The following is a 20,538-nucleotide window of genomic DNA, read 5'->3' as shown; positions in this document are numbered from 1 at the left end:
GTTTAAAGAGTAAGTTAATGTAGTGATGATCATTAACTATTCATTAGTCATGATCACGAATTCCTCTCTAACCTAGATCGTGTATCTCAGCACTACTCTGTAGTCGAGTTGATTAACTCATTCCGATTGCTCAATCGAAATCATGAACGACTTACTAGTGAAGATCGTACACTACTCACTAGTGAACAGCTCATTATTCATGATCATATACTACTCTCTGGTTGAAATCACAAACTAATCTTTACTTGAGATTATAGACTACTCTCTAGTGGAGATTATGGAAATATGTATGTTAGTAGAGTCTTTAGTTGAAATCATGAACTTACTCACTAGTTAAGATCTTATACGTCTTACAAGTAAACTGATCGTTATTCAAGATTACTCTCTAGTCAAGATCATAAACTTCTGTTTAGTCAAGATTGTCGATATTATGGTCCACCATCCATTATTCGAAATCAGGTACTACTCTCTAGTCGAGATCATAATTTATTCTCTCTATACCTAAGTCGTGATTATGAATTCCTTTCTATACGAGATCATAGTCCTAACTACTCTTTAGTCAAGATCATGAACTATTCTCTAACCTAGATCATGTTCTGCACTACATAAAGGTGATAAACTATTCCTTAGATGATATCATGAACTCATCAATATCAAGGTCCACTATTAAATCGTGATAAGGAACTACTTTTTAGTCGAAACATGTACTACTTAGTCAAGATCACAATCTTTGCCCTCTAGTCCAGATCATTGACTTCTCTTTAGTCGAGATCTAGTCATTAACTACTAATTTAACGCGATCACCAACTACTGTCTAATCGTTAGCATGGACTAGTCGTGGAGATTTTAAGTTGAGGTCATGATCTATTTACTAGTTGTGATCATGAACGATTCACGAGAGATCATAAAGTACTATATTTTAACATAAAAAACTACTGTCCAGATCATGAACTTCTCAATAATAATGATCATGAACTACCAAATATTTTCTAGTAGAGATCGTGAACGACATTTAAGTCGTGATTAAGATTTACTTTCTAGACGAGATCCCCTTCTTCTTCCTCTAGGTTGTTTGATTATTCTTATTTACAATTGTTGCTAAAAACCCAATAATCTTGAGGTGGAATTTTCATCAACTTAATATAGTTTAATAATGTTAAATTCTCTAAAAATAGACATTTTGTTGATAGGTGGTTTAAAAAAAAAATAAGACTTCACGTGTCCGTATAATAATAGAAGATTATACGATTTGTTTAGCATAACATCCGATAAAAGATATGAATTTTATGATAAACAAGTAATTAAATTTCTAAAATCAGACACTAACACTTACCTCCCAAAAACAATTTATCTCTGTAGTTTAGACGAAACTTAAATTTAACAAGTAAAAAATCTTCTAAATAATCTTCATTATGATATATAGGAATAAAAACATTATTCTTTTTAAAATTTATTGAAAAACATTTACAATTTCTATTCATAAATGATTGAGATATGAGCGTAATAAGAGAAAACAACTCATATCTTCAACTTTTTTTTAAATATATCTCGAACAGTTAGTTGTGTTCGAGATATATACAAAAGTATCTGAGAAATCATGAACTTTTAGGAAATTTTTATAACATTTTCTATATTTTGAAAGTATTTTTCGTAATAAAAAGATTTCTAATTCATGTCTGATAGAATGATATAAGACTTGGATCCCGAATATATCTGGATATTACCGAAACTTGTTTTAAACAAACATATGGACAGACGGTTATATGAAAAATCGAGAGTTTTTCAGGGATTTTGATCATATTTACGATATTTATAGACATATTTTGCAAAATTCTTGAAAATATCCGGGGGCATTTAGAAAATAACAGGCCCCCGATAATGAATTGTCAGTTTTCGCGCAACAAATTATTTTAAACGGCAGAATATCTAACGGTTAAACGATAAACGCCAGATGAGATAATGGACCTTAAGCAGTTTGTTGATGCCAAAAATAGTTAATTTAAATATCTCTAGAAAAATAAAATTAAATTTGAACAGATTAGCAGCAACAGACAAGAGATGGTAAACAATAAAACTAACTATTTAAATAGGCCTACTTTAGCAATTTTAGACATTAGTTGAAGAAGTTGAAAAAGATCGAAAGCCTTGGAATTAGTATCAAAATGCATGACTATTTGTGTAACTACGATAAGGAGAAAAAACTCTGGACCAGTGCTAAAAGACATGGGTACTACAATGAAAATGTATCGGCCGGCCAATTGGCATTTAATCGCATGCGTAATACAAATCCTTCAGAAGTCATGCAAATTAGTGATTCCGAAGGCACCGTATTAACTTATGGTTCCGCTTTAACTTCAGCCATACGAATAGCACAACATTTTGAGAAGATGGGTTTAACAGAAGATGATGTAGTGAGTATTATTGCTCCCAATACAACATATGTTATGCCCGTGGCATTGGCTGCTCTTTTTAATGGTACTCCTTTCCAACCCATGAATACAGTTATGGAATTAAGTGAGTTAGTAAATAGGTTTTGAAAGAATAAAGCCAGGTTTTATTTCGATTTATTTCTTTAGATGTTTGTATGCAAATTTTCGATAAAATTAAACCCAAGATTATATTCTGCGATGGTTTACATTATGAAAAGTTGAAAAAGGCGGCGGTCGCTTTTAAACCAGCTATTTATACACTTTGTAATCATTTGGATAATGTGCCAAGGATCGAGGAGCTATTAGAGCCTACAAAAAGTGAACAAAATTACAAGTGAGTAATAAAGACTTCAAAGATTTTGTCCCATTAAACAGCTTGAGTTAAAATAATTTGCATTAAATTGACATTCAACTTTTCTAACTACAGGCCTAAACCTTTATCTCGAGGTCCCACTCAAACTATGGTTATTATGCTTTCCTCAGGCACTACCGGCTTACCCAAAGGAATATGTTTATCTAATCGTTATGTTCTATCAGATTTTGCGTAAGTTTTGTGATTTAAGCAAAACTGCGATCCATTTTAAACTACCCCATTTAATATATTCCTACAGTTTAACTTATCAATATGATACGATATTCTCGACCAGCAGCATAGATTGGCTGACAGGTCTGGTGACTTTCCTAACTAATATTTTGATAGGAGGAGTAAGAATTATTACCAGCAAACCCTATTCTGCAGAATATTTACATGAAATTATTACCAAATACAAAATTACAGTACTCATCACCAATCCCTCTGCCATGCTGGAGTTAACTTCATTACCCATCTTTTCCAAGGAAACACTAAAAAGTATGCGCATGTTAATTATGGGTGGCTCCTCATGTCCCGAAAAAACATTAAAGCTTATACGCTCCAGCTTAACAAATGGTAAATTGTATTTCGCTTATGGCAGTTCTGAATTGGGTGTTGTTACTTATAATAATCGTGATTATAAATTGAAATCGGTGGGTCAAATTATACCCAATTTTGAAATGAAAATTGTAGATACTAGCACAGGCGAACGTTTGGGTCCCAATGAAAAAGGAGAGGTGTGTTTGCGCAAAACTAATGATCAATGGTTGGGTTATTATAAAAATCCCGAGGCCAATAAATCCACCATAGATGCTGAGGGTTTTGTTCGTACCGGCGATTTAGGTTATGTGGATGATGAACATTATTTGTTTATAGTGGATCGTTGTCGTGATGTTATGAAATATTGGGGCTATAAATGGTCACCTCACGAAATTGAGGTATTGGTTGCTGAAATGCCCGAAGTTAAGGAAGTTTGTGCTTTTGGTGTTTACGATGATGTTAAACTATATGTACCTGCTGCAGCAGTGGTTGTAAAACCGGGCAGTTCTTTAACGTCAAAAGATGTGGTGGAGTTTATGGAACGTCGCAGTGAAGTCCATTATAAACATTTAGATGCTGGTGCTTTTATTTTGGATGAATTGCCACGCAATAGAAATGGCAAAGTTGTGAGAGAGAAAGTTCGGGAAATGTGTTTGGCTATGCACAAGGAGGAAAGTGAAGAAGTGGATAGATAAGGAGTTGATTTCTATTATTTAATTCATTACATTTTTTGAACTTTTGTTGAAGTTAACTTTTGTTTGTTTTTCCTTAATAAAATATATTAAAAGAAAAAGTTGTTTAAATAATCCTTGAGTCCTTGAATTCCTTTTTATAAAATCTCTTCTGTCTTATCTACAGATTGAACATTTTGGTGCAAAATACCAAACAAGCGTTTGGAACCAATGTTTAAGCAGATTTTCTCAATATCAGAATATTGAGATGAAGATTACATCATTGCTGAGCTTTATATTAAATGGATACATTTCTGATTTCTTCGTCAAAATCGATTCCATTGAAAGTAATAGATCATTCTCATAGTTCTTTGATATTTTAGTTATTGGAGAAAACTATTGAGGTGTTATTAACTATTTTAAAGAACTTTGGACATTGTTTATAATTGTGGGAGTGAAATCTAGTTCCTTTTGATAATTCATAGATCATTTACGCTTTATTTTGAGTTTCGACTTTGAGCCTTTTCAGGGATTCAGGAATTCATTAAAAAAGTTTGTTCGTTTTCCTTTTCTATTAAGGATTATTAAAGAACAAGAAACTCTTTAATTCCTATTCAAGTATCGAGTGAGTAAATCTCTTTTGGAGTAAATCTCACCACGCTATAAGCGTATAGCCGTTCGAACACTTCGTAGAGCAAAAAGGACCTTTATTGTGTTGTGAGAATCGCATTTAAAGGTTTATTTGACGATAATTTATATCCGTAACATCTATCAAAATGTCTGGGGTAAATCCCCCAAATTGTTACTGATTCGAAAGTAAGAATTGTATTTCGTAAGCTATAGAAATAAAAAAGGAATTTACAACTTTCTGTTCTAGCACATTTTATTTAAAAAGAAAAAACAAATGTTAACTTAAAATTATTAAAATTCCATTTTTAAAATTCTATAAAACAATAAAAAAAATAAGTTAAATCCTTTTAACTTCTTATCTATCCACTTGTTCACTCTCTTCCTTTTTCATAGCCAAACATATTTCCAAAACTTTATCTCTCATAACTTTGCCATTTCTATTACGTGGCAATTCCTTCAAAATAAAAGCACCAGCATTTAAATGTTTATAATGAACTTCACTGCGACGCTCCATAAACTTCACCACATCTTGTGCTGTCAAAGAACAGCCCGGTTTTACCACCACTGCTGCAGCAGGTACATACAAGTTAACACTATCGTAAACACCAAAAGCACAAACTTCCTTAACTTCGGGCATTTCAGCAACCAATACTTCAATTTCATGAGGTGACCATTTATAGCCCCAATATTTCATAACATCACGACAACGATCCAGCAAAAACAAATAGTGTTCATCATCCACATAACCCAAGTCGCCAGTGCGTACAAATCCCTCAGCATCTATGGTGGATTTATTGGCTTCAGGATTTTTATAATAACCCAACCATTGATCATTAGTTTTGCGCAAACACACCTCTCCTTTTTCATTGGGACCCAAACGCTCGCCTGTGGTAGTATCCATAATTTTCATTTGTAAATTGGGTACAAGTTGACCCACCGATTTTAATTTGTAATCACGATTGTTGAAAGCAATAGCGCCAATTTCAGTACTGCCATAACCGAAATGCAATTTACCATTTGTTAAACTGCTGCGTATAACCTTTAGAGTATTTTCGGGACATGAGGAGCCACCCATAATTAGCATGCGTATACTTTCCATAGATTTCTTGGAGAAAATGGGTAATGAGGTCAACTCCAACATGGCGGAGGGATTAGTGACTAAAACACTAATTTTGTATTTGGTAATAATTTCATGCAAATATTCCGCGGAATAGGGTTTACTAGTTATAACTCTTACTCCTCCTACCAAAACATTAGTCAAGAGAGTTACCAGACCTGTCAACCAATCTATGCTGCTGGTGGAGAAAATTGTATCATATTGATAGGTGAAACTGTAAAAATATAATAGAATTAGGTTTTAAAATTAGTTTCCGTTTAAGCTATAAAGTGTGTTAAATCGAGAACTTACGCCATATCTGAAATGACATAACGATTTGATAGACATATTCCTTTGGGTAAGCCGGTGGTGCCCGATGAAAGCAATAATTGACCATAGTTTTGAGTGGGACCTTTAGTCAAAGGTTTGGGCCGTTATTATAAAAAATTATTGTACATTAGAACTGAAGTAAAGAACTGAACTATAACTGAAGTAGAACTGAACTAGAACTGAACTAGAATTTAACTAGAACTGAACTAGAACTGAACTAGAACTAACGAACTAGAATTTAACTAGAATGAACTAGAACTAGAACTCAGAACTTAACTAGAACTGAACTATGAACTGAGAACTGAACTAGAACTCTGAAACTGAACTAGAACTGAACTAGAACTGAACTAGAAACTGAACTACTAGAACTGAACATAGAACTGAACTAGAACTGAACTAGAACTGAACTAGAACTCTGAACTAACTAACTGAATACTGAACTAGAACTGAACTAGAACTGAACTAGAACTGAACTAGAACTGAACTAGAACTGAACTAGAACTGAACTAGAACTGAACTAGAACTGAACTAGAACTGAACTAGAACTGAACTAGAACTGAACTAGAACTGAACTAGAACTGAACTAGAACTGAACTAGAACTGAACTAGAACTGAACTAGAACTGAACTAGAACTGAACTAGAACTGAACTAGAACTGAACTAGAACTGAACTAGAACTGAACTAGAACTGAACTAGAACTGAACTAGAACTGAACTAGAACTGTACTAGAACTGAACTAGAACTGAACTAGAACTGAACTAGAACTGAACTAGAACTGAACTAGAACTGAACTAGAACTGAACTAGAACTGAACTAGAACTGAACTAGAACTGAACTAGAACTGAACTAGAACTGAACTAGAACTGAACTAGAACTGAACTAGAACTGAACTAGAACTGAACTAGAACTGAACTAGAACTGAACTAGAACTGAACTGAACTAGAACTGAACTAGAACTGAACTAGAACTGAACTAGAACTGAACTAGAACTGAACTAGAACTGAACTAGAACTGAACTAGAACTGAACTAGAACTGAACTAGAACTGAACTAGAACTGAACTAGAACTGAACTAGAACTGAACTAGAACTGAACTAGAACTGAACTAGAACTGAACTAGAACTGAACTAAAACTGAACTGGAACTGAACTGGAACTGAACTAGTTCTGGTGTTAGGACAAGATCGATTGCGAAATTTCTCCTTTTTCAATACTCACTTAAAATGCTGTTCACTCTTCGTGGGCTCTAATAGTTCCTCGATTCTAGGCACATTTTCCACATGATTACAAATTGTATAAATAGCTGGTTTAAAAGCGGCTGAAGCTTTTTTCAACTTTTCATAATGTAAACCATCACAGAATATAATCTTGGGTTTAATTTTTTCGAAAATTTGTATACAAACATCTAAAAAATTGAGGAAAAAGGAAATTATAACTTTTGTTCTTTACCAAATCCAATTTAAATACTTACTTGTTTCCATTACAGTGTTCATGGGCTGGAAAGGAGTGCCATTGAACCAGGCAGCCAATGCCACAGGCATAACATATGTGGTATTGGGAGCAAAAATACTCACAATATCATCTTCCGTTAAACCAATCGTCTCAAAATGTTGAGCAATCCTTATAGCTGTAGTTAGGGCGGAGCCATAAGTCATAACAGTGCCATCGCAGTCTGAAATTTGCATAACTTCCGAGGGATTTGTATTGCGCATAACAAAATATGCCAATTCTCCGGCCGAAACATTTTCATTGTAGAATTCATGCCTCTTGGCACTGGTCCAGACTTTTTGTTCTTTATCGTATTGGCACAAGTAGTCATACATTTTGAAATTATTTAAAAGGAGTTAATTAGCTAGAATTTCTAATGATCTAAACAGTGTATAAATTTGAACTGATGTCTAAATTAGCTGAAGAAGGCCTTTTTAAATAGTTAGCTTTGCTTGTGCTAATCTGTACAAATTTTATTTTAATTATCTAGAGATATTCAAATTAACCGTTTTTTGGTAGCAACAAACAACAACTCATAACAAATTTCTTTTTATTGGCTTCTATGTATTAGATCCAGTCATTCCTCTCTGATTTATGGAAATTTTTGAGGATTGTTGTTAAAATTTAAGTTTCTGCTCCATAAAAAAACAAAAAAATTACAATGAACAATGATAAATTGTTTGGGGGGTAAGTGTTAGTACATGTTTTTAGAAAGTTTATTACTTAAATGTTATAAAATTTTTATAATGTTTTAATGCATTAGAATGTTTTATTTTATTATAAACATTTGTCTTTTATCGAATGTTGGGGCAGACAGGTGTGTAAATTAAATTGTCTTAGGCAGACAGGAGGCTTATTTTTTTTTTTTAATCATCTTTCAATAAAAATATTTTGTAGTGAATTTAAAATGATAAGGCAAATTTTATAAACTATTTAAATGTCAACATTTCTACTGTCAGATTATTGAATTATAGAAGGAATCTAAATTAACAAAAATTATAATAACTTAGGTTAACAAGTTTTAACTCAGATCAATTACAACTTTTCCATCATATCAGGTTTTCGAGATATCGAAGTTTAGCACAGTTCAGTCCTTTAGTAAAGTGTTTTTAACTCTGGCTACTCGACTCTTTTGAAATTTTGTTAGCCGGTGTAATTAAGAAATTTTATGATATTGTTTTTACGAGTAAATCTTTATTTAAACCTTTGTTAGTGGTGATTATAAAATAATAATAAAAGGCTTATAGCAATAATTGCAAATATGAACGAAATCTTATAATAAAAAATGAATTACAATCTTAGGTTCCTTACATAGAATGTGAACTAGTTCAGAACTGGTATATGAATTCCCAAATAACTGATCAGAATCATTGAAATTGCCAAACCGATCCACCCATAATTAGCATGCGACCATCTATGGTAGAAGAATTGGAGATCAGAACGTGGATAGAATATGCTTATAACTCTATTTGTACCTAATACCTTCTAGTAAAACCCTATTTAATTGAGAAAACTTACAAAATTGTAAACTCCCTTTTCGTTATATTAATCTATCGAGTGCTCGAGATCCCTAAGACAATAGTTATGAGTCAAATCAACGCGGACAAATTCCGATCACAACCAGACATGTGAACGACTAAGCCCATGCCCTATGTCTTAATGTACCCTCATCTTAAGAGGATATGAAGTTTAACGATCAAAAAAGATCCACCGACTTAGTATAAAGCGGCAAATATCTAATAAGTCGCAAATGTCCGACAGTAAGCGATCAGCAAGTTTAACATCAGCACCTGAACTAAATACATGTCAACACGACTAAAGACGTGCCCTTCTATGTCAGCATTGGATCATTAACGATCACCAACTCACAGATTCTTGATGTACACCCATCCTTATCTGGAGAGACGACATTAAAATAAAAGAGGATTACTCATGATCAATACTTTACGACTGTTAAAGGTTCTGCAACTGAACCTGATGTAAAGCACCAAAGGTAAACGATTGAAGCAACTGCTTGTCACTAGAACCTAATGCACCGTAGTTAACCTAAGAGTAAAAATACTTCGGACAAATGACAGTTTTTGAAGAAAGAGGTCGTGTGGACGCTAGTTCAATGATAATAGTTATTATATGGCGTCTACACTCGAGCAGAGGTCTTATCCAATGCAAGCATATACTTCTGGGATCATTGTCAGATCTCACTCTGAAGGAAGAGATCGTGCGGACGCTAATTGAATTATAATATTACCATTCGATGGCGTCAAATTAATAAAAATCATTGAATGTACAAACGAAAAGATTCTAGTCTTTATTAAAAACTTCTCTGGAGCAGTTGCAGAAGTCTTATCCAATGCAAACATAGACTTCTGGGATCATTGCCGGATCTCACTCTGAATTCACATGCCTAGAACATCAGGATCTGCGAAGTTCTTAATAGACTCTCTCTCTCTCTTTTTGGATTAATTATTTGTTCGTTTAAGTTGCGCTTCTCTTTTTCTTACTCTCTCTCTCTTTCTTTTGATATAAAACACTGCGATATTAGTTGAACGGTCTTTAATATTTACTCTACTCAAGAACTCGTTTTGAGATTATCCCAACAATTTGTATAAAACGATCCCTTAGGAGGATTAATATAACTCAAGAGCAGTTTCAACGTAATTAGTTTTAATAAATTTCTTTACTTTCACCCAAAAGGGAGAAGGGAACCACGCCATCCAATGCAAGGTCGTCATTATAAGTATTAGCAACTTTCCAACATGAAGGAAATTTGCGGGCAATTTAAACAAATATTGAGATCATAAGCTAATCCATCCAAGTTTGTAGAAGAAAGGTAAAGAGAAAAAGAGAGAGAGAGAGCGGTATAAACTTGCACGATCCCCGAAATTCAGTGCCTTTGCACTTAAAAAGCAAGCTTGGAGCTAAATAAAATTTCCTTAGCATATATATGTATATTGCTGATGTTTCCCGATTAAGAACATTGATAAAATTAAGGATCTTAAAACCCCAAACCCAAAAACTAGAAAATTCCATTATTTTCTATTGACACACGAATTCAAATCACTAACAAATACATTCTAGGGAATTTTTTTAAAGAATCACTTTAAACGTGGAAAATAAGTTTTGTGATAACTATAATTTTTAATAATAAAATAATATGTGGCGTTACTAACCAAGTACAATAAAACTTTTACTTTTGAAAAATTTCAAATCGCAAACATCTGTTTCTACTAGGGGTACCCCAGATTTCTTATCTTTATAGCGAATTTGTTTTTATTTTTCTCAAATTATCTCGAAGTATATGCCTTACTTTTGATAAATTTGTTGTTTTTTCTTTTGAGCTTCGTCATTTTAATGAAATTTTTCTAATTGTCTATATAAAGATTTTTGGGGGTGTTGGCGAAATGGAGGGTGGGGCTTTGACAATTAAGAATAATCATAAATCATAATTACATTTTATTGTTTTAGTAATAATTTTAATTATGTACTTGTTTTCTTACAAAAAATTCTATAAAAAGTTAATAAAAAACACTGTTAAAAAAATATGTCAATAGGTTCCGAAAATCTGGAACAAAGAAACGTAGTTTACTTTTCATTTCCCTCCTTCTCCAGAGCCAAACATATTTCCTTAATTTTATTTCTCATTAATTTACCATTATGATTCCGGGGTAATTCCTTGACAAAGAACACACCATAATGTATTTGTTTGTGTGGCACCTCCGATTTATTGCGAACATATTCCATTACCTCATCAGCAGTCAAAGAACTGCCTTCACGTTTGACAACCGCTGCTGCCGGAACATCATAGGACAATTCATCGAATACCCCAAAAACACAAACATCTATAATATCGGGAATTTGCACGATAATATCCTCGATTTCTTGAGGAGTATAATGATAACCCTTGTATTTCATAACATCTTTACTACGACCCGTTATGAACAGATAATGCTCATCATCCATATAACCCAAATCGCCAGTGTGTATGAAATTTTCCGAATCCAACATTTGTTCAGTGGCCTCCGGATTTTTATAGTAACCCAACCAACGACTGCCATGACTGACACATATCTCTCCTATTTGTGTGGGTCCCAAACGTTCGCCCGTAACGGGATCTACAATTTTTACCTTAACATTGTGAACAATTTGACCCACAGAATGACATTTATAATCGGCCAAATTGGCAGCAATACCTCCAAATTCTGTGCTACCATAACCATAAATTAAAATGCCCATAGTTAAGGCCGAACGTATACGTTTTTGATTGGCTTCCGAACAAAATGCTCCCGACATAAAAATCAAACGTACACTTTGCATGGTCTTTGGTGAGTAATTGGGTAATAGACTTAATTGCACCAGATTACCGGGTATTGAAGCTAGAAAATTGACTTTATATTTGACTATCAAATCTAGTAAATATTCGGGTGTTAAGGGTTTAGTGGTTAAAAGTCTTCTACCACCCACTAAAACATTAGCAATTAAGGTAAAAAGGCCGGAGGACCAATCCAGGGTGCTGGCGGTAAATAAGGTAGAAGAGCCATTGGAGAAACTAGAAAAAAGAAAGATGAATAAGGAGACGATATAAGAAATATATTTCTCGATATCTTACCCAAAATCTATGGTACAGGCTCTATTAGAAACACATACCGCTTTAGGCAGACCACTGGTGCCAGAGGAAACCAATATGGCCATAGTTTGCGAAGGACCATAGGTTAAAGGTTGGGCCCTATTCAAAAATACACCAAAAAATATAGTTAAACATGTAAATATATTCAAATACCACTTACAAATAAAAATGTTCCGAAACTGTAGGCTCCAAAAGATCCTCCACTTTTGGCACATTATCTAAATGATTACACAAAGTATATATCAAGGGTTTAAAAGATTCCGAAGCAGTTTTCACCTTTTCATAATACTGGCCATCACAGAATATTACCTTGGGCTGGACCAAGCTATAAATATGTTTGACCACACCTACAGAAAATAAATTACCCACAACATGAAAATTTCCTTAAATATTCCCACAATAACTCACTTGTTTCCAATAGACAATTTGTGGCCTGAAAGGGGGTGCCATTAAACCAGGCAGCCACTGCGACCGGTGTCATATACATAGTATTGGGTGTAAAAATACCCACTACATCATCGGCTGTTAACTGCATTTTCTTGAAATGCTGAGCAACACGTATGGCCGCGGCTAAAGCCTCGCCATAGGTCATAGTCCTACCGTCAGGATCAGAAATTTGCATTATATCGGCGGGATTTTTGCCACGCAACATATAAAGAGCCACTTCTCCCACCGACATGTCATCACTGAAGAGCCTTTTCTTTTCAGGTCCACTCCAGATTTTCTCTTCAGGATCATAGGAGGTTTTGAGGGAAATCATAGTTCTTTTCAATTAATTTCTTCCGAGTTCGTTTGTTGAAGTTTTCTATGCAAAATTTTTAGTGGAACTATTGTTATATTCCAGTATTTTCGTAAAAGTGTCTAATCTAATCGATTATTTTAGCAAATTGATTATAGTTTTAGGTTGCAATCTTATCGAATTGTAGTGCTAAACAATGAGTTGCAGGTAATTTATTGAGAGCTATATAAATAGGGGGAACAAATCTGGTCATTGGACTTAAATTCTTGTATTAGGAAAAAAATAGGGATGTTTTTTAGAAATTATAAAAAAATTTCATAAAATTTTCTTTTATAGAAAAATTCACAGACTAGATTATAGAATATACTATAAACTAGAATATAGAATAGACTATAAAGTAGACTATATACTAGACTATAGACTAGACTATAGACTAGACTATAGACTAGACTATAGACTAGACTATAGACTAGACTATAGACTAGACTATAGACTAGACTATAGACTAGACTATAGACTAGACTATAGACTAGACTATAGACTAGACTATAGACTAGACTATAGACTAGACTATAGACTAGACTATAGACTAGACTATAGACTAGACTATAGACTAGACTATAGACTAGACTATAGACTAGACTATAGACTAGACATAGACTAGACTAGACTAGACTATAGACTAGACTACTAGACTAGACTAGACTATAGACTAGACTATAGACTAGACTATAGACTAGACTATAGACTAGACTATAGACTAGACTATAGACTAGACTATAGACTAGACTATAGACTAGACTATAGACTAGACTATAGACTAGACTATAGACTAGACTATAGACTAGACTATAGACTAGACTATAGACTAGACTATAGACTAGACTATAGACTAGACTATAGACTAGACTATAGACTAGACTATAGACTAGACTATAGACTAGACTATAGACTAGACTATAGACTAGACTATAGACTAGACTATAGACTAGACTATAGACTAGACTATAGACTAGACTATAGACTAGACTATAGACTAGACTATAGACTAGACTATAGACTAGACTATAGACTAGACTATAGACTAGACTATAGACTAGACTATAGACTAGACTATAGACTAGACTATAGACTAGACTATAGACTAGACTATAGGCTAGACTATAGACTAGACTATAGACTAGACTATAGACTAGACTATAGACTAGACTATAGACTAGACTATAGACTAGACTATAGACTAGACTATAGACTAGACTATAGACTAGACTATAGACTAGACTATAGACTAGACTATAGACTAGACTATAGACTAGACTATAGACTAGACTATAGACTAGACTATAGACTAGACTATAGACTAGACTATAGACTAGACTATAGACTAGACTATAGACTAGACTATAGACTAGACTATAGACTAGACTATAGACTAGACTATAGACTAGACTATAGACTAGACTATAGACTAGACTATAGACTAGACTATAGACTAGACTATAGACTAGACTATAGACTAGACTATAGACTAGACTATAGACTAGACTATAGACTAGACTATAGACTAGACTATAGACTAGACTATAGACTAGACTATAGACTAGACTATAGACTAGACTATAGACTAGACTATAGACTAGACTATAGACTAGACTATAGACTAGACTATAGACTAGACTATAGACTAGACTATAGACTAGACTATAGACTAGACTATAGACTAGACTATAGACTAGACTATAGACTAGACTATAGACTAGACTATAGACTAGACTATAGACTAGACTATAGACTAGACTATAGACTAGACTATAGACTAGACTATAGACTAGACTATAGACTAGACTATAGACTAGACTATAGACTAGACTATAGACTAGACTATAGACTAGACTATAGACTAGACTATAGACTAGACTATAGACTAGACTATAGACTAGACTATAGACTAGACTATAGACTAGACTATAGACTAGACTATAGACTAGACTATACACTAGACTATAGACTAGACTATAGACTAGACTATAGACTAGACTATAGACTAGACTATAGACTAGACTATAGACTAGACTATAGACTAGACTATAGACTAGACTATAGACTAGACTATAGACTAGACTATAGACTAGACTATAGACTAGACTATAGACTAGACTATAGACTAGACTATAGACTAGACTATAGACTAGACTATAGACTAGACTATAGACTAGACTATAGACTAGACTATAGACTAGACTATATAGACTAGACTATAGACTAGACTATAGACTAGACTATAGACTAGACTATAGACTAGACTATAGACTAGACTATAGACTAGACTATAGACTAGACTATAGACTAGACTATAGACTAGACTATAGACTAGACTATAGACTAGACTATAGACTAGACTATAGACTAGACTATAGACTAGACTATAGACTAGACTATAGACTAGACTAGACTAGACTATAGACTAGACTATAGACTAGACTATAGACTAGACTATAGACTAGACTATAGACTAGACTATAGACTAGACTATAGACTAGACTATAGACTAGACTATAGACTAGACTAGACTAGACTATAGACTATAGTCTAGTCTATAGACTAGAGTCTAGAGTATACTATAGACCAGACTATAGACTAGACTATAGACTAGACTATAGACCAGGCTATAGACTATCTTTCTTTTCTTTCTATAGAAAACAGTACCCTAGGTCAGGTTTATTTTAAAAAGTTGTTGTTTTGCTCTATATCTGGACAAACAAGATGCTATTTTTGAATTGTTTCTTTGTTCATTTAAAGATAAGTTTGTTGTTATTCTTTATTTAGTACCTACGATAATTCAAATGAAAATGATACAACAAAAAAAAAAAAAAATGGAAATCTTCTCAAGGTGCCTAATGATCAAGCAGTTTTAGCCTCTTTAATGGAATTTTTTTCGGCGTTTGCTGAAGTTTCCCCCAAAAATAATAATAATGAATTGCAAAAAAATTACAATTATCGTTTATCCGTCATATTCTTAACTTTATGACCATGACAAAAAGGAAAAAAACTAAAATTTAAAACGATTTTTTGTTAAAATTAAGAAAATTGTTTTGTGATTTTAGAGCATTTTTTTGATAATAATTACCCACTACTTCAGAAATTAAAGATAAGAAAATGAACGTTAAATAAATAATGCATACTTTTAGGCCTTCAATAAAACAGCAAATATAAACTCGAATACTTCTTGGCATTTAAAATTTTATCGCGATCGGGGCAGACATTTAAAAATGCCAGATCTATTTCGATGCCATTATTTAAGGAATACGATATCGTTCAGATATCCGTCGTAGGAGGGTAAAAATACTAGGAATTTTTTCTCCGATAGTGATCCGTAGATCCCTTAACATTGTTGACATAGATCTAAGCGTCTATTGTTATATTTTTAACATAAACCGAACGGAAAAGGTTTAATACAGTTAAAATGTTGGAACCTGTTGGAACCAAAATATCGCCCATTTGTTTGTAATCGAAAAATTCAATAATTACTGCACCAAACAGGACAGAACTTTAAATATACATATATTCCAGGTGTTGTGAGCAGTGTTGCTGTTCTGACAGATGAGGTCTTAGTTTGAAATTTTTATCAAATACACCTAATGTTTTGAATCGATTATTTTCAAGTTTGAAAGGTATTTCGATCTTTACGGACTGAGTTAAGCAAGTTTTTAACTTCATGGTAAGATACTTTATTTGTTTTGTTGGTAATCGTTGACTCTTATCTATATATACTACGTCATCTATTGGAGGGGTATGTGGGTTAAGTGATAAGAATTTTATTATCAATTTCAGCACTTTGGATGTCTGAAATGTTAATACCTCAATATATGTTCAGTTAGCATAGTCATAATTAATCAGAAAAATCAATAAAATATAGAAAAATTTAAGATCTTATTATAGCTCTTTAAAACTATTTTTGCTTTATAAAAAATTGATTTTATTTTATACAGATTTTACATTTCAATTTGTTGCTTTTATTGGTTTTCACAATAACATCTACTTTCCCTTACCCTCCTTCTCCAGGGCCAAACATATATCTTTAATTTTATTTCTTAACAATTTGCCATTATGATTACGGGGTAATTCCTTGACAAAGAACACACCATAATGTATTTGTTTGTGTGGCACCTCCGATTTATTGCGTACATATTCCATTATCTCTTCCGCAGTCAAAGAACTGCCTTCACACTTGACTACCGCTGCTGCCGGAACATCATATTTCAATTCATCGAATACACCAAATACACACGCATCTATAACATCGGGAATTTCTAAAATAAAATCCTCAATTACTTGAGGAGAATATTGAAAACCCTTAAATTTCATAATATCTTTACAGCGACCGGTTAAAAACAAATAATGCTCATCATCCATATAACCCAAATCGCCGGTATGAATAAAATCTTCCGAATCAATCATGTTCTCTGAGGCCTCAGGATTTTTATAATAACCCAACCAACGACTACCATGACTGGCACATATTTCACCAATTTGATTGGGACCCAAACGTTCCCCTGTCGCACGATCTATAATCTTCACCTTAACATTGTGTATAACTTTACCTACCGATTTAGCTTTATAATCGGCTAAATTACCCACAATACCACCAAATTCAGTGCTGCCATAGACATACACCAAAACACCCATGCTTAAGGCAGAACGTATACGTTTCAGAGTAGCTTCCGAACAAAAAGCGCCAGTCATAAAAATCAAACGTATACTTTGCATGGTCTGGGGCGAGTAATTGGGTAAAAGGCTTAATTGCAGCATTATTTCTGGGTTGGTGGCCAAAAAGTTGATTTTATATTTAACAATAAGTTCGAGTAAATACTCGGGGGTTAAAGTTTTAGTGGTTAAAATTCTTCTGCCACCCACTAGAACATTGGCAATAAAGGTAAATAGACCGGTGGACCAATCTATGGTACTGGTGGAAAATATGGTAGATGAACCATTGGAGAAACTAAGGAGAAAGGGAAATTATTAGTAGGGATTTATATTTAACAAAGAAACTTCTTACCCAAAATCCGCTACACAGGTTTTATTAGAAACACACACACCTTTTGGTAAACCAGTGGTACCAGACGAAACCATAATGGCCATAGTTTGGGAGGGACCATAAGTCAAAGGTTGGGCCCTATTCAAAAATAAACAAAGGAAATTTAACAAACATTTTCTTTAACAAGATCAAATCCTACTTACAAATAAAAATGTTCCGAAACGGTGGGCTCTAATAGATCCTCCACTTTAGGCACATTATCCAAATGATTACACAAAGTATATATCAAGGGCTTAAAAGATTCCGAAGCTGTTTTCACCTTTTCGTAAAACTGGCCATCGCAAAATATTACCTTGGGCCGGATAAACCCATAAATGTGTTCAATCACACTTGTTTCAAAAGTATAATTTGTGGCCTGAAAAGGAGTGCCATTAAACCAAGCGGCCAGGGCTACTGGAGTCACATAAAGAGTATTGGGAGCAAATATGCCCACCACATCATCAGCAGTCAATTGCATTTTCTTAAAATGTTGAGCTATACGTATGGCCGAAGTTAAAGCCTCACCATAGGTCATGCTGGAACCTTCAGTATCAGATATCTGCATAATATCCTCAGGATTTTTACCACGCATTATATACAGAGCCACTTCTCCCACCGACATTTCATCATTGAATAGTCTTTTCTTTTCCGGACCCCTCCATTCCTTTTCCACGGGATCGTAAGTGGTTTTCATTTCCATCATTCTAGATTTCAGGTCCATTTTAGCGTTATTAACTAAGTGCGTTCTAAGCGAAAATGTTTGCCCAACTATAGTTACTTTTCGAGATCTCATAACTTTTTGTAGACTTTTTATAATCTAATCGAAATATATTTTTTTATCAAAATTTCAACAAAATACTATAATACTACAATGAGTTGCAATATAGTGAGACTTACCATATAAAATCTCTATGTCCATTGGACTCATTTTCTAATCATTTTCCTGGAAATATAAAGATGTTCGATTTTCATAGAAAAAAAACTTTTAAATGTTCTTTGAACATTTAATAATTGATAAATCAATTAATTTAATCGTGTTTGTACAAAGTAATTGTCTGATATTCTTAGAAAATAATAATTTGCTAAAATTTATCAACATTTTTTATAAAAATTAAATTTAAAAAAAATTTTTGGATAAAAAGAAAAATGGTTTTTAAATAAATAAATTCAAAAAAGAAAAAACTTATTATTTATCGTTTATTTCGTTTAAATCATGACACATTTTTTATTTTTCTTTGGATCGAAGGACCATTTTCTAAAATTTCCATTTAATAACTGCCAGGATAAAAGAATTCCAAAAATCTGTAGTTCTCTCCTAGTTTTAAAATTAAAACAAATTAGTTTTTTTCACTTTTTTCACCCTTTTCTAAAGTTCCCTTTTTAATAACTTGAACAACCAATTTTAACTTAAACCAAACACTTTTTTCATTACAATTTGTTTTTAATGTTTTTTTTTTTGGCTCGTAGGACCATTTTCTAAAGTTCCCTTCTTATAATGAGAACAATAAACTCTAACAATTCCAAAATTCCATGAGTCCTCTTCTTGTTTTTAAATTAAAACCAATTACTTTTCTTTTATTAACAATTTTTATTTAGTTTTTTTTTTTGGCTCGTAGGACCATTTTCTAAAGTTCCCTTCTAATAATTAGAACAATAAACTCTAACAATTCCAAAAGTCCATAAGTTCTCTCATAGTTTTTAAATCAGAACTATTAAATTTCTGACTTTACTTTTCTTTCATTACAATTGATTATTTTTCTTTAGCTCGAAGGACCATTTTCTAAAATTCCTTTTTAATAACTAAAGGGATAACTCTAACAATTCCAAAAACCTATAGATCTCTCCTAATTTTTAAATTAAATTCTAATACTTTTTTTCATTACAATTTTTTATCCATTTTCTTAGGCTCGTAGGACCATTTTCTAAAATTACCTTTTAATAATTGGAACAACAAACTCCAACAATTCCCAAAGTCCATAAGTTCCTTCTTAGTTTTAAATTTAAACCAATTACATACTTCTTTTTCAATACAAAAGAGAAACAATTGAACATTTATTTAACTTTCAATCACTAACTGTAGTATTTTTTTCATAACTTCACAAATTGTGGACTACTTTTAGGCTTAATAATAAAAAAAATCAAACGAAAAAAACTCCTCTGCAACTAAAGTTAAATTTCATACTTAAACTATGCTAAAACTACAATTGCATTGCAATACTATAGACAAGAGAGAACAAAAGAATTTCAAAACTAAAAAATAACTGAAATAATTCTAAGAAGAAAAAAAGAAGAAAAATTCAATTCTAATCTTATACAAAAACTATTCAAATAGTTTAAGGTAACAATACGACAATTTGTGTACAGTAAAATGTTGGAGAAAATTGAGATGTAAATTGAAAGAAATCCACTTGCTAAGCATTTACAGTTTTATTGGCTATAATTGTGCGTTGCATGAAGCTAATATTTCTACTACAATTTCTTGAAGAACAAAATAGAAAATGAAAAGAAAGTTAGAAGGAGGGAGGGTGCTAAATGCAGAACAGGAAAATTGCCTTAAGTGTAAATA

General features: G+C 32.9%; 4 protein-coding genes across 4 annotated transcripts; 1 reads left to right on the top strand and 3 right to left on the bottom strand.

The window, feature by feature from the left end:
* Positions 1–2,162: 2,162 nt before the first annotated feature.
* On the top strand, positions 2,163–4,016 carry LOC119602391 (4-coumarate--CoA ligase 1-like). Its single transcript, XM_037953885.1, has 4 exons — positions 2,163–2,514; positions 2,577–2,763; positions 2,857–2,973; positions 3,041–4,016. Exons 1-4 carry the CDS (start codon positions 2,163–2,165, stop codon positions 4,014–4,016), a joined length of 1,632 nt encoding a protein of 543 aa, XP_037809813.1.
* A 905-nt stretch (positions 4,017–4,921) lies between these two features.
* Positions 4,922–7,933, bottom strand: LOC119602390 (4-coumarate--CoA ligase 1-like). Its single transcript, XM_037953884.1, has 4 exons — positions 7,519–7,933; positions 7,266–7,452; positions 6,031–6,150; positions 4,922–5,953 (listed from the first exon to the last, which is right to left on the bottom strand). The coding sequence occupies exons 1-4, from the start codon at positions 7,868–7,870 to the stop codon at positions 4,978–4,980; spliced, it is 1,635 nt and encodes a 544-aa protein (XP_037809812.1). The 5' UTR covers positions 7,871–7,933; the 3' UTR covers positions 4,922–4,977.
* A 3,068-nt stretch (positions 7,934–11,001) lies between these two features.
* Positions 11,002–13,042, bottom strand: LOC119602395 (4-coumarate--CoA ligase 1-like). The gene is made up of 4 exons (XM_037953906.1): positions 12,568–13,042; positions 12,320–12,506; positions 12,142–12,258; positions 11,002–12,081 (listed from the first exon to the last, which is right to left on the bottom strand). Exons 1-4 carry the CDS (start codon positions 12,917–12,919, stop codon positions 11,118–11,120), a joined length of 1,620 nt encoding a protein of 539 aa, XP_037809834.1. The 5' UTR covers positions 12,920–13,042; the 3' UTR covers positions 11,002–11,117.
* A 3,817-nt stretch (positions 13,043–16,859) lies between these two features.
* On the bottom strand, positions 16,860–18,767 carry LOC119602389 (probable 4-coumarate--CoA ligase 3). The gene is made up of 3 exons (XM_037953883.1): positions 18,137–18,767; positions 17,955–18,071; positions 16,860–17,897 (listed from the first exon to the last, which is right to left on the bottom strand). Exons 1-3 carry the CDS (start codon positions 18,763–18,765, stop codon positions 16,934–16,936), a joined length of 1,710 nt encoding a protein of 569 aa, XP_037809811.1. The 5' UTR covers positions 18,766–18,767; the 3' UTR covers positions 16,860–16,933.
* Between the last annotated feature and the right edge of the window lie 1,771 nt (positions 18,768–20,538).

The sequence above is a fragment of the Lucilia sericata genome, unplaced genomic scaffold (genome assembly GCF_015586225.1).
Source record: "Lucilia sericata isolate MDLA Ls3-8-SP2 unplaced genomic scaffold, ASM1558622v1 Contig000226F_arrow, whole genome shotgun sequence".
In the NCBI taxonomy this organism is placed as follows: Eukaryota; Metazoa; Arthropoda; class Insecta; order Diptera; family Calliphoridae; genus Lucilia; species Lucilia sericata.
This window is presented reverse-complemented; position numbering and strand designations above follow the sequence as displayed.

Excerpts from the sequence above, each read along its gene's own strand:
- LOC119602395 (XM_037953906.1), bottom strand. The coding sequence starts at position 12,919 with ATGATTTCCCTCAAAACCTCCTATGATCCTGAAGAGAAAATCTGGAGT. Across the intron at positions 12,507-12,567 it reads AAATTGTCTATTGGAAACAA|GTGTGGTCAAACATATTTAT; the intron begins GTGAGTTATTGT and ends TATTTTCTGTAG. Across the intron at positions 12,259-12,319 it reads GTTTCGGAACATTTTTATTT|GGCCCAACCTTTAACCTATG; the intron begins GTAAGTGGTATT and ends ATTTTTGAATAG.
- LOC119602389 (XM_037953883.1), bottom strand. The coding sequence starts at position 18,765 with ATGAGATCTCGAAAAGTAACTATAGTTGGGCAAACATTTTCGCTTAGA. Across the intron at positions 18,072-18,136 it reads GTTTCGGAACATTTTTATTT|GGCCCAACCTTTGACTTATG; the intron begins GTAAGTAGGATT and ends ATTTTTGAATAG. Across the intron at positions 17,898-17,954 it reads ACCTGTGTAGCGGATTTTGG|TTTCTCCAATGGTTCATCTA; the intron begins GTAAGAAGTTTC and ends CTTTCTCCTTAG.
- LOC119602391 (XM_037953885.1), top strand. The coding sequence starts at position 2,163 with ATGCATGACTATTTGTGTAACTACGATAAGGAGAAAAAACTCTGGACC. Across the intron at positions 2,515-2,576 it reads GAATACAGTTATGGAATTAA|ATGTTTGTATGCAAATTTTC; the intron begins GTGAGTTAGTAA and ends TTATTTCTTTAG. Across the intron at positions 2,974-3,040 it reads TATGTTCTATCAGATTTTGC|TTTAACTTATCAATATGATA; the intron begins GTAAGTTTTGTG and ends ATATTCCTACAG.
- LOC119602390 (XM_037953884.1), bottom strand. The coding sequence starts at position 7,870 with ATGTATGACTACTTGTGCCAATACGATAAAGAACAAAAAGTCTGGACC. Across the intron at positions 6,151-7,265 it reads AAGAGTGAACAGCATTTTAA|GCCCAAACCTTTGACTAAAG; the intron begins GTGAGTATTGAA and ends TTTATAATAACG. Across the intron at positions 5,954-6,030 it reads TATGTCATTTCAGATATGGC|TTTCACCTATCAATATGATA; the intron begins GTAAGTTCTCGA and ends ATATTTTTACAG.